General features: G+C 47.5%; 1 protein-coding gene across 5 annotated transcripts in view; it reads left to right on the top strand.

The window, feature by feature from the left end:
- Positions 1 to 5,513, top strand: part of LRIG2 (leucine rich repeats and immunoglobulin like domains 2) — a 71,315-nt gene extending 65,802 nt beyond the window's left edge. For all 5 annotated transcript variants that reach the window (XM_025872441.2, XM_025872440.2, XM_025872439.2 and 2 more), the window contains exon 18: positions 4,763 to 5,513. In XM_025872441.2, the coding sequence (XP_025728226.1) occupies positions 4,763 to 5,280 (518 nt within the window). In that variant the 3' untranslated portion in view covers positions 5,281 to 5,513. The remainder of the gene's footprint in view (positions 1 to 4,762) is intronic.
- The last annotated feature ends 6,110 nt before the right edge of the window (positions 5,514 to 11,623 follow it).

The raw sequence follows: 11,623 nt of genomic DNA, 5'->3' as shown, positions 1-11,623 counted from the left end.
TTATAGATTTAATGAATGTAAAATTGTCAAACTGCTGCTAAAGTTTCTAAATGTTACTCTTGATTTCTGTGCTTTGTGATGGACCAGTAGCAAATAGTTTATGGGTAGGCATAGATCTGCAGACCCCTGTTAGAGTAATGGTGCTGTAATCATGTAATGACATGGTTATGTGTCAGGATGGGGATTGGTCTTACTTCTGGAGGTTCCTTTTATCCTTGCTGGTTTGGAATGGTCGAAACTGAGAACCGGGCTTCTGTCCTTTGAGGCCTTCCTGACTGGAAGCAACGATTTTAAACTCCTTTTCAGCTCAGCCAACAACCCCTGCCCTGAAAGGGCTCACTGGCATGGTGGAGTTTTTGGTAGCATGTGGCTTGTTTTCTAGTCCTGCTGTTTTTCTGGCCAGAGCTCTCCAGATGGGCTGCCTTTGACTTTTGTTAGAAAGGAAACTGTCATGAGCTAGGTTAAGGGGAAGAGGAAGAGCCTGGGTCATCATACTGGGAGGGACACGGTCTGATGCTGGGGGGCTGATGTGGACTTGTGTAATCACTGTAGTAAGGCTCCATTGGGGGAAATTTCAGCTGCCACCTCTGCCGTTGTCTTTATTCAGCCAACCAAGAAATGTTTCTTGAAATCCCTAGGACAAATTTCTCACTTTATTTGGTTCACCGGCCATCACCAAGGCTAGCTGCTAAAGCACTTTGACAAAAAGAAGCTAATAGGAAGCATTAGTCACAATTATTGCTAGGAAGAAATAATGCAGTAATAGCAACTACATTCTGCCTACCCCTTCCAGTATGTTAAGCACTTCAGCACTGGATCTTCACAACAATCCTTTTGAGGGAGATACTCTTATGCCCATTTTACAGATGATGAGACAAGCAACGTGCCCAAATTTATATAATTAGCCAAGCAATAGAACCAGGAGCTGAAAGTAATGCTTTATTTTCTTTTTTTAAAGATTTTATTTATTTGAGAGAGAGAGAGAGCACGAGCATGGGGGAAGGGTAGAGGGAGAAGCAGACTCCCTGCTGAGCAGGGAGCCCGATGCAGGGCTCGATTCCAGGACCCTGTGACCATGACCCGAGCCGAAGGCAGACGCTTAACTGATTGAGCCACCCAGGCGCCCGAAAGTAATGCTTTATGATTCCAAAGCACAAGTTTTTTCCTTATGCCAAAGACAGGAAAAATGTGACCTTTTATCACCTTTGTCATTTAGTCTTTCTTACAGGCTGAACTGGGTGCCCCCCAAATTCAGATGTTGCAGCCCTAATCTCCAGTACCTCAGAATGTGACTGCATAATGTGTTAAGGAGGTAACGAAGTTAAAATGAGATCTGCAGGGTGGGCCCTAATCCAATATGACTGGTGTCCTTATAAGAAGAAATTTAATCACCAGACATGCATGTTCACAGAGGAAAGACCATGTGAGGACATAGCAAGAAGGCAGCCCTCTGCAGGCCCACAAGGGAGAGTTCTGAAATAATCAAACATGCTGACATACTGATCATGGACTTCTAGCCTCCAGAACTGTGCAAAAAGCTGTTGTGTAAGCCACCCCGTCTGTGGTATCTTGTTATGACAGCCCGAGCACACGATCCGTCTTCCAATAACCCAGCCAGGTTGGCTAGGTGATTTGCCTACAGTCACGTACTCCAAAGCCCGTGTTCTTTGTACTGAGCCACATTGTCTTCTGCCCCTGGGTCGGTGGCTTCTAGACTGAAAAGCCCTATAGAGAAACTGGAGATGAAACCGACGAACCCTGGCCGGCTCGCTTGTCGTTCTGACGCCTGGCACACATGTCATGAGCCTCCCCGACCGCAGCTCTGAATGATGCCGGAACGCAAGAAGCTGTCGCATGTTTACGGTGTACCCATTAAGTTGAGTGCATCTGGGAACATAGAAGCGGGGTATTTGGACATTCAAGAGTAAGTGCCTTTAAGTTCCTATTTTATTCTTCTTTCCCAAGAAGAAACCAGGTTTTTACCGCTATAAGTAGAATCCCGTGTGTGGAATGACTGGTTGCTCTTGAGTTATATGCGAGATCAAGTAGTTTAATTTTGTGTACCTTTTAAATGCTTCATCAAAGCTGATGTGAATTCCTCTGTCTCAAAAACAATAGGCATGGGGTTAAGGTTGGCAGTGATGGAGGCTGGCTTGAATTATTTATTCTTCTGGGTGAGCTCCAGAGCCAAGTGCATGAGTATATGCTCTATGTCAGAAACCGTGCAGAGAAGAAATACGGTTGTTGTCAAACAGTGAATTACTGCTGCTTCTAGGGCCCTGTTCTTTATACCTGTAACCTGGGGATGGCTCGGGGACCACACTGATATGCTTTCACTGAAAAGGAATGTTAAGATTCAAGTGTGGTGCTGAGAATTTTGGAGAAGCACAAAATTGCAATAAACAGCAGATATGGAGAAAAAGCAATGCATCATGTTGGCAGGAGTTTTGCCTTCTGGGCCCACTCCTCCACAAGCACCGGCATTTTCTCACAACTTTTGTAGACATTACTTGCTGGTCTCACCTGCCAAAGGTGTACTGTTTCCTAAAGGTCCCTTGAGCTCGAAAGACTAATACCCAGGGCGCCTGGGTGGCTCAGATGGTTAAGCGTCTGCCTTCGGCTCAGGTCATGATCCCAGGGTCCTGGGATCGAGTCCCACATCGGGCTCCCTGCTCCTTGGGAGCCTGCTTCTCCCTCTGCTTCTCTCTCTCTCTGTCTCTGTCTCTCATGAATAAATAAATAAAATCTTTAAAAAGAAAAAGACTCTAAAAAAATCTTTAAAAAAAAATACTAATACCCAGTGAGGTAAGAAGTTTGAAACATACTTCCTGATCCTCCCCTGTGGAAAGTCTCAGTGCTCCTTCCTTTGGACAGCCTTCATTCATTTAGAGAGGTCCCAAAGAGCTGGCTGGGTACGTTACTTTCTTCACTTGGGGAAAGGGATTTTATAAAGAGAAACTCCAATTGAGAGATGAGTGGTTCCTTTTGCCCTGAACTCCTTTCTTGTGTCTTAAGTTCTAGCGGATGTAAGACTTGTTAGCGAAATGGTTGCTGAGGGTGGTGGAAGAGTTTCAGAATGGCATAGAATTTCCTCTGTAGCTCTTGAAGGCAGGGTGTGGCTTTTAGAATACCTTTGGTTTAGAGAACAAACCTGTTTTCTTTCTGTCCCTAGTAAAACCTCCAGTCCTGAACGTTTCCTTCCTTACTGCTCTTCTCACTCTTCCCCAACCTCCCAGTTAAAGAGTCTGGGCCGAAGAAGGAAGAAACCCAAGTCCCCAGTCTGCCACCAGGGTGGAAATGCCCCCTTTCAGCTAGGCAGGGGCTGCAGTTTTTGGCAGGGACAGCAGGCCAGTGCATGAGGATTCCCTGGGGTTGGCCAAAATTTAATTTGAGTTTCCCTGGGCCCTGCATTTACCATATGGTTATTTGTTTGTTTGTTTGTTTGACAGAGAGAGACACAGCGAGAGAGGGAACACAAGCAGGGGGAGTGAGAGAGGGAGAAGCAGGATTCTGGCCAAGCAGGGAGCCCGATGTGGGGCTCCATCCCAGGACCCTGGGATCGTGACCTGAGCCAAAAGCAGACGCTTAACCGACTGAGCCCCTACCATATGGTTTTAAAAGTCATTGGTTCAGAGCACTGGCTTTGATGTAGGACAGAGCTGGGCTACAACCCTCCAGTCCTTACTACTCTTTACCAGTTGTGGGAGCTTAAGCCAGTGCCTTAGGTCCTTTGGGCCACATCCTCTTTATCTGTAAAGTGGAAATAATCATCCCTACCTGGTATGGTTGTTGAGCGGATTAGACGAATTAATCCATATAAAGTACTAAGCACAGTGCCCAGCACAGCGCTCAATAAATTTTAGCTACTGTTAGTTATTGTTATGGGGACTCAGGATGGAAAGCTCCTTCTTCCTTTCCCTTCCTTTCCTTTCTCTTCCCTTCCTTTCCCCAACCAGGACAGCTCAAGATGGGGAATGTCAACAGTTTCCCCAAAGAGTCATTTCAGGGGTAGTGCTGGAGATCTGGATTGCTAGCTGGATTTTATTTAGAAATAAGACACAGTCTCCTAAAACAATGATTAAGTGAAAAGTGCCTTCAGCTAGGAGTCAACGGGACTGGGATTCTGACCAGCTCTGCCACTCACTGACCACATGATCTTGGGAAGTCACTTGACTGCTGGGTCTCAGGGTCTTCTGCCCAAAGATAACTTGGACTGTTATCAGGTGCTCTCAGAGGCCCCTTCCAGCTCTGCATTTTATAGTGGTTTTTCCAGGTGCACAGACCCGCCCTCATCACTGTCCCCATTGTGTCCGTTTTTTCCAATTGTTTAGCGGTTCTTCTTAACTCTCCCAAGAGGGAACTCACTTTATCATTTCTCAAGAATAATTATAAACATGTGCATGGGACTTTAGAGGGGACAAAGAGCCTGTCTGGCTTAAATGAAAGGAAGGAAGTGGCGAAAAAAGGAGAATTTTGTTGTTCAATCCAGAAGTTCTGAGCCTCCCAGGAAGTGTATTGTGTGAGCTGACCTCCAGTGAGCATTATTCCTCAGTGGGGGTCTTCCTTGGTCTACACATTCCACCCTGTAACATAGTTCTAATGATTGTGTAAGAATTCTTGCAAGAATCTGTGGCAAACCGGATTGCTTTTCAGAATATTCTCTTCAGTACTTAATATGTTGGCTTCATGCCCTGGTAGATGATGGTATTGGGCGAACTGGAAGCAGAACCCTTGGTTCACATCTTGGCTACTTTGCTTACAGGAAAGTTACTCAACTTCTTTTGGCCTCCGCTTCCTTCTCTGCAAGACAGCAATGATCATACTACTCACCTCAAGATCTCACGTCAAGACTGCTGTAAGCACCAAGTGCAATTGTTTCAACTGTGGAGAAGCAAACCCTTCAGTTTCAGTAAATCTGACTTATTTGGGAGTATGGCTAAAGGAAACAGCAACTTCACTTCCTCTGGGCCCTTTGGCCCGTCAGTGAGGGACAGCTGTAAGCTTTTTAATAGATTCAAACCCCATTCTAGTTTTCCCCAAGTCTCCTCCGGGTTTACTCTGAAGGATGCCCCTTGTTTGAATTGTCACTGGCCTGAAGAGGGACCAGCAGCGGCTTGCAGGCAAAGACGTGATGTCACCTCTGAGGGTACTCCTTGGATACTGCGCACAGCTGCTGTCGCCAACAGCGTGGACCAGGACGCTTTGATGGACAACAAGACCTTGAATACTTTATGTATCTTGTTTTCCAGTGATACTAAAGAATTCAGTAAACCCAGTTGATAGGAAACTAAATTGCTGGTCTGGCAAAGGAGTGAGCAGAAAAACCTAAAGTAAGAGGATTTTTTTTTTTTTAAACCTCCTTGCTCAGTTTGGGAGCTTGGCTTACTTTTCCTGATACTCTGCTACCATCTGGCTTGGATTTTCTTCAGGCAAAAATAACTCCATGCTGATTTTGAACTCTTGGCTTATTGTTGATGTCTTTATAGACTCATCCAGCGACTACTAAATAAATGGCTCACGATAAATGTGTGTTCCTGCTTGGTGTAGGGTAGCCGATTCCAGAAATGTAAGGAGAATCAAGAAACTCTCCCTAAAAGGAGGGCTTATCCACTGAAAATTCCTTTTGCCAAGCTAGCCAGAGAGTAGGAAGTGTGGGATAAGAGATCAGATGGGTTGGGGTCTGGGCTGCAGGGCAAACTGGAGGGTTTTCTTGCATGTTTGTTCCTTGGATCCAGATTTTAGAATCTGTGGGACACAGTGGTGGTCTCATACTGGTCCCTGGCCATGGAGGAGAGCCTGTCTCAGTGAAAAGCTGGGACATTTCAGCCCTCGAATGTCTGTCTCACCGGTGGACGATGCGGGGCTGGTGAAGGGACTGATGGGGTCCTCTGCCATTTTCTTGCCTGAGCATCTCTTCTCCTCTTGCTTCCCCTGCTGAGGCCGATTGGAAAGCGGTACCTACCCATTCGTTCGAACTAGGACTGGCCTCCAGGTGGCGCTTCAGCACAGCGAACAGCAGTGGCTAGCGTCACCTCTGGCCGCCGTTCCTCGGGGGCTCTCTCGTTATATAAAAGGATTCATGGAAATTGGGCTTCTCCAGCTGCACAATAGTGGGAAGATCTGGCCTTTGTCACTGTTCAAGCTGGGACCCTGGAGAGGTCAGGGAGCAGGGTGGGGTATGGGGGTGGCAAAACCTCTTAGCCCCAAGCAAAGTAATATCCATAGGTTTAGGTTCCTGCCAGGACAGAGCCCAGAGTGGCTTGCCCTGGGCAGCAAGGTTTGGGCATGGCCTGTTGGGATAATAAGCCCAGAGCTTCAGGCTCGGTCCTCTCGCATCCAGGAGGCCCCACCCAGGCTCACAGCCCCAGGCCGAGCACTTAGTTTGGCCAGCTGCCTGCCCAAGGTCTGCAGACATGGCAGATAGCGTCTGGGTCAAAATCCTCTCCCTCTGCCTCCCCACATGCCTCATTCTCACCCTCTCCTAGTTACAAAGCGCTTTCCCCTGTGTGATCATTTGCGGCTCACAAATTCACTGTGGGGAGGAGCAGGGTGAGGCCTTCCCTTGCTCTCAGGAGCCCGGGGAGGGCACCATGTGTCAGAAGTATTCCCTTCCTGGTCTGTCTCTACCAGCAAATCCTGAGTTCCTTGGGGGCAACTGTTGAATTCAACTTAGTGGTTTCAGGGCTTAGGGCTCTGTGCTTGGCATGGTGGAAAGGCTCAAAATGGTTTGCTGAATGAATAAATATTTACAGGTGAAAAAAACCTCATCAAGGGACAGTAGGTGGTAGAGTCCAGTCTAAAAGTTAGGGCTTCAGGCTTCTAGGACCAGTGACATTGTTGCACTGGGTACCAGTTACATCATGTGGTTTTCCAGGCAGAAATAGAGTTTGCTAGTACATAAAGGGACCCATGCCAATCTGTCTTCATGTGTGGCATTCAAGAACTTGAAGACTTTACTTCAGGTCAGGCACTGGGGCCCCAGTCTGCTGTCAGGAACACACTAGGAGATGTGGGTGGGTCTGGGGCATGGCTAGCCTTTAAGAAGCCTTCCTTAAAAGTATGGGGGGCAGGGATGGTAGGCACCCTGTGCTCCCATCTATCAAAACCTTTCTGACTCTAACTGCTAGGAAGTCTGGGGGTAAAAAGCTCATCCAGTGATCCACCCCGCCCCACTCCGATCCATGAATTAGCCCTCTGTTGATTTAAATGTCCATATTTCAGGTAGTTTAGGACTCTGCAAGGAGACGACACAGGTTTGAATCCCAGCTCCACCACTTCTCAGCTGCTGCCTTGGGCAAGACCTTTACCCTCTTCGCTCCTCGATTTCTCATCTTTTAAGTGACGATAATAAGAGTATTTAATTCCTAGTGCTATTTTAGGGACTTAGGGAGTGACTGTATAACAATTAAAATAGTCCCTGGCAATAAGTCAAGGCTAGGAAGTGTTCCGCTCATCTCTCTTTATAGTATCCTGGATTTGAGAACTGTGTTCAACCTACGGGGGCTCTTCATGATTTTGTAGCATTCCTTGGAATTCCTGCATTGTAGCTTCCAGGCTCTCAGTTTTCTCCCACACAGTTATAGCTCTTTTGAGGTCTAGAGAAGAGAGGAAACAACTTGTAATGCATTTTTCTGCTGATCACAGCAGTAGCATTATCTTTGTCTAATATACATCCTCTCCTGCTGGCTCCAGTCTGAGTTCAACGGCTTTCTTTTCTACAGTGGAGGTCGCCACATGGCACGCAGTAGGTGTTTAATAAACGCTTATGGCAGGAAGAGAGGAAGGAAGATACAGAGGATAACATTAGTACAGAGTACTTTATACAGACAAGGTCCCTATGGAATTCATACTTGTCCCCTAAGACCTACTGACTAAGCATGAAAATCACCAAGGAAATGTGATCAGCTGGAGGAGAAGGAGGGGGAGGAGGAGAGAGAAGAAACTGGAGCAGCCTGTTATCAGACCAAAGATATCAGTCCTTCCACCGTACGTGGTTCCATTGCTGATGGTTGCATTGGCTCAGGCCAAGTTGAAAACCTTGCTGTTACTCTGGGACATCGAAAGCATCTCCAATTGCGGTCTGCCCCGGAGAGTTGTTTTTCTAGGGGTAGTTGGTCATTTGTTTTGTAGCCTCTCAGGTGCTCTTCTTTATGTCTAGAAACAAGCCAGCTCACCAGACACTTCTGTGTAGTCTGGCACAAGAAAGACATGGGGGGTGGACAATGCTCCAGGACTATTGTTGGTGGAAGCCTGTCCAACCTTGACAGTCTTATTCCAGGTCTTATACCAAGTTAGACTTCTAATAGATCCTCACCCACAACCCAGATCCTCTAGCCTGAAAGGCTTGGAGTAGATGGAGTGTAACTAGAGACCACTCTAGTTTGAGGTTCCACAAGGGAGTTGAAATTGAAACTCAACAGACCTTTTCTAGTAAACACATTCGCTATTTAATCAATTAGGTCATTGATGGTAAGTAGGACTGTCTCAACTGGCATGCCAACTCTGATTGATGGATAATACCTGCCCGGGGAGTGGTGTTGGAGAAGGAGTCTGAATCTCTACGCTCCCATCTGGAACTTAGGAGCAAGTGCTGTGATCAATCAACAATGTCTGTCCTAGATGCAGGGAAGGGAGCAGCCCCAGGAGAGGCAGATACTTACCCCAGGAGAGGTGGATATTCACCTGCTTGAGTTGCTAAGGAGAAGCGGAGGCTGTTTATTTGGAAGTTGGGAAAACGCAGATGGTTGAATGGTCAACTATGCTCACTTAAGTAAATCAAGATGGACCTTGAGCAATTCAGCTTTTGGGGGAACGGTCGTACCAGCTCAGGAAGGAAGGCAAAGAAGGAATAAGGTTGGGAAGAGAGTGGTGTTCTAGCTTCCAGACCTCTGTAGAACCCTGACGGTCTTCAGAAACAGATGGAGAGAGAGCTGGCATGACAACATTAGACGGTTGTTCTGAGTTGGAATTCAAGATCTGAGCAGATTCTAGAATAGAGAGTCAAGCCGTTGACAAACAGATGGAAAAGCATAGAGTGTTTCCCAAACTGAGTATGATGAATCACTTAGTATCCATGAAATGTTATGGGTATTTTGCCATGATAAATAGGTAGGTGTAGGGGCGCCTGGGTGGTGCAGTTGGTTAAGCCTCTGACTCTTGGTTTAAGCTCAGGTCATGATCTCAGGATCCTGAGATCAAGCCCTGTGTCGGGCTCCACACTCAGTGCGGAGTCTGCTTAAAACTCTCTCCCTTTTCCCCTCCCCGCCTGCAAGTGCTCTCGCTCTCTCCCAAAATAAATTAAAAAAATATAGACAGAGGTAGGGAGAGAGAGTTCCACGGTATACAAGTTTGGGAAACCCTCTATCAAAAAAACTCAAGAGAGTTAACTGTAACCCAAGGTGGCTCTTGGCCAGAGGGGGTTATGGAAGAGAAATGTAATAAGCTATGAAAGCAAAAATGTGGGTTGGTTTAGGCTCTGAAAGGCCTTGAGTGACAGTCTGGGGAGTTAGGTTTGGCAGATGTGGAGGGTTGTGTGCTAGAGACATAATGCAATCAGAAGTAACTGTTGATACCATTGAAGAAAAGCCTGAAGAGGAGAGAGCCTGGAGGGCAGGAGATTAGCTATAGGAAACTGTCACATGGTCCAAACAAGAGGTATTAACAGCCTGCAGTAGGGCGGTAGCAGTGGGAATGGAAAGGAAGGGCCAAGGTCAAGAGCCATCTCACCAGGGGTATTGGCAGGACCAGGCCGACTTCAGGAGCCCTCAGGTTCACGAGGGGTTGTGCTGAAAGGCACCCAATAGCTCCTTCCTACAACCCCACGAGCAAAACCCGCAGAATGGGAGGTAGAGTGCTGAGATGGAGTGTTTGATTTGACAGAAAGTATAACTTCTTGCCTCTGGGGATGATTCACCGCTGGAAGAGCACCAAGGGCACTTGCATGACATCTGGAGCTCTCTCACCAGCGACGGTCATTGCCCCGGACCGCGAGGCACACGGCCACGCCAAGCCCCATTCTCCAAGTCTCTAAGTTCCGTTATAGCATGTGAATGTCGGAGGGGGCCTCAGAGCTCATCTCGTCGGGGGCTCTCAAATCTGACTGAATGTCAGGATCCTCCGAAGAGCACGTTAAATACTGCAGATTCTCAGTCTCCATGCCCAGAGCCTGGGAATCTGCATTTTACGATGTCCTGAAGTGGTTCTGAGGTATAGTCAAAGTTAGGAATTCTTTCGTCCCATCACTTCATGTTAGAGGTGAGTAAACTGAGCCCCGGACTGGAGCAAGGACTTGCCCCAGGCCCTCTCGCACAGGGGCCGGAGTTAGTGGCAGGGCTGCGACTAGCACCCCCGGCTAGTCATGAACCAATACTTGGTCCTGTTGCTTGGCTCTAGGCTGAGGGTTACACAGTGATTAAGAAGTTCAGAAAGTTCTCCTGTCCCACCCCCTGCCCTGTGAGCCCCTCCAGGAGACATGTTGCTTAAGTCTGGGGTGTCCACACAAGTGTGCCCAGAGCAAGAATTATAACAATAATAGCGTGCCAGGCATTGCCCTAAGCATTTTACCTGGAGAACTCTTCTAATCCTCGCAACAATCCGTGAGGTAAATATTCTCCCCATTTTACAGAAGCAGAAACTGAGGCACAGGGCAGCTACGGGGGCAAGGAGCTGCTTTCGCCATGTCGTGCTCAGGTGATTGTTTTCCTCTGCTTGGGGCGGCGTTCTGCACCTCTACTTCCTTTATCCCACACATTCAGAGCTGGCCCCTTCCCCTCCACACTCCTTCCCTCTCCAGCCCAGGGAGCCATTCAGAACTGAGCCAGGGGGTGGGGGGGTGGTGGTGTTTGGCTGCAGTGTCTCCCCAGTGCCAAGCTCCACTGTGGACCTCCCTTTACTGAGGGGCCGCATGTGCTGGTGACTGGCTCTGGGGCCCGAGTCAGCCTGGGGGGGGCCCTGCAGGTCAGCCAGGCAGGCAGGGGGTTGAGGCTGCTTCTCCCCGGCAGCCCTCTGTTGCTGGGCAGGGGCGGGCGTTTTCAGAGAATTCATTTTGTGATGGGGAGTGGGTGGGTGAGGGCACATTCTCAGCCAGCACAGAGCTGTAGAGTCGCGTGTGTGGTATTTTAAATAAGCTTTGATGCAGCTGAGCCGGCTGTTACATTGTATCACCCTTGGACACGTTGTCTAATTCTGTGACTCAAGGCCCTGTGTTAGGACTCTCGCAGTTCCTTATTAACCCAGTGAAGAGAACTGATCTCTCCTGGAGGTCCTGGGGTAAGTTCTCTTAGCCGTGTTCTTCTTTTCCCAGTGGCTGCTAGGAAGCTTGGGATTCTATCTGTTGCTTAAGGGAACACTCTTGTCTCATTTTTGAGTTCATGACAAAATTAACTCCTCTCTTCAGTTTTTCCTCCAGTTTTAATGGTTATTGATCTCTGAATTAATTTTAATTTGCCGTGTTTCTAACTATAATATATGAGTGCCAGTTTCACCATCTTCTGCTAATCTGACATTTTTAACAGGTTATTTTGGGTTGCTATTTAAATTCTTACGTCTTTGTTGAGCATTTTTCCATGTTAAGTTATTTTCTCCTATAAACTTTTGTGTTTATCGCCTGTCCTTATTAATCTAG

This window comes from Callorhinus ursinus, unplaced genomic scaffold (genome assembly GCF_003265705.2).
Source record: "Callorhinus ursinus isolate GAN/ISIS: 27379988/994484 unplaced genomic scaffold, GSC_fseal_2.0 scaffold9, whole genome shotgun sequence".
Taxonomy (NCBI): Eukaryota; Metazoa; Chordata; class Mammalia; order Carnivora; family Otariidae; genus Callorhinus; species Callorhinus ursinus.
This window is presented reverse-complemented; position numbering and strand designations above follow the sequence as displayed.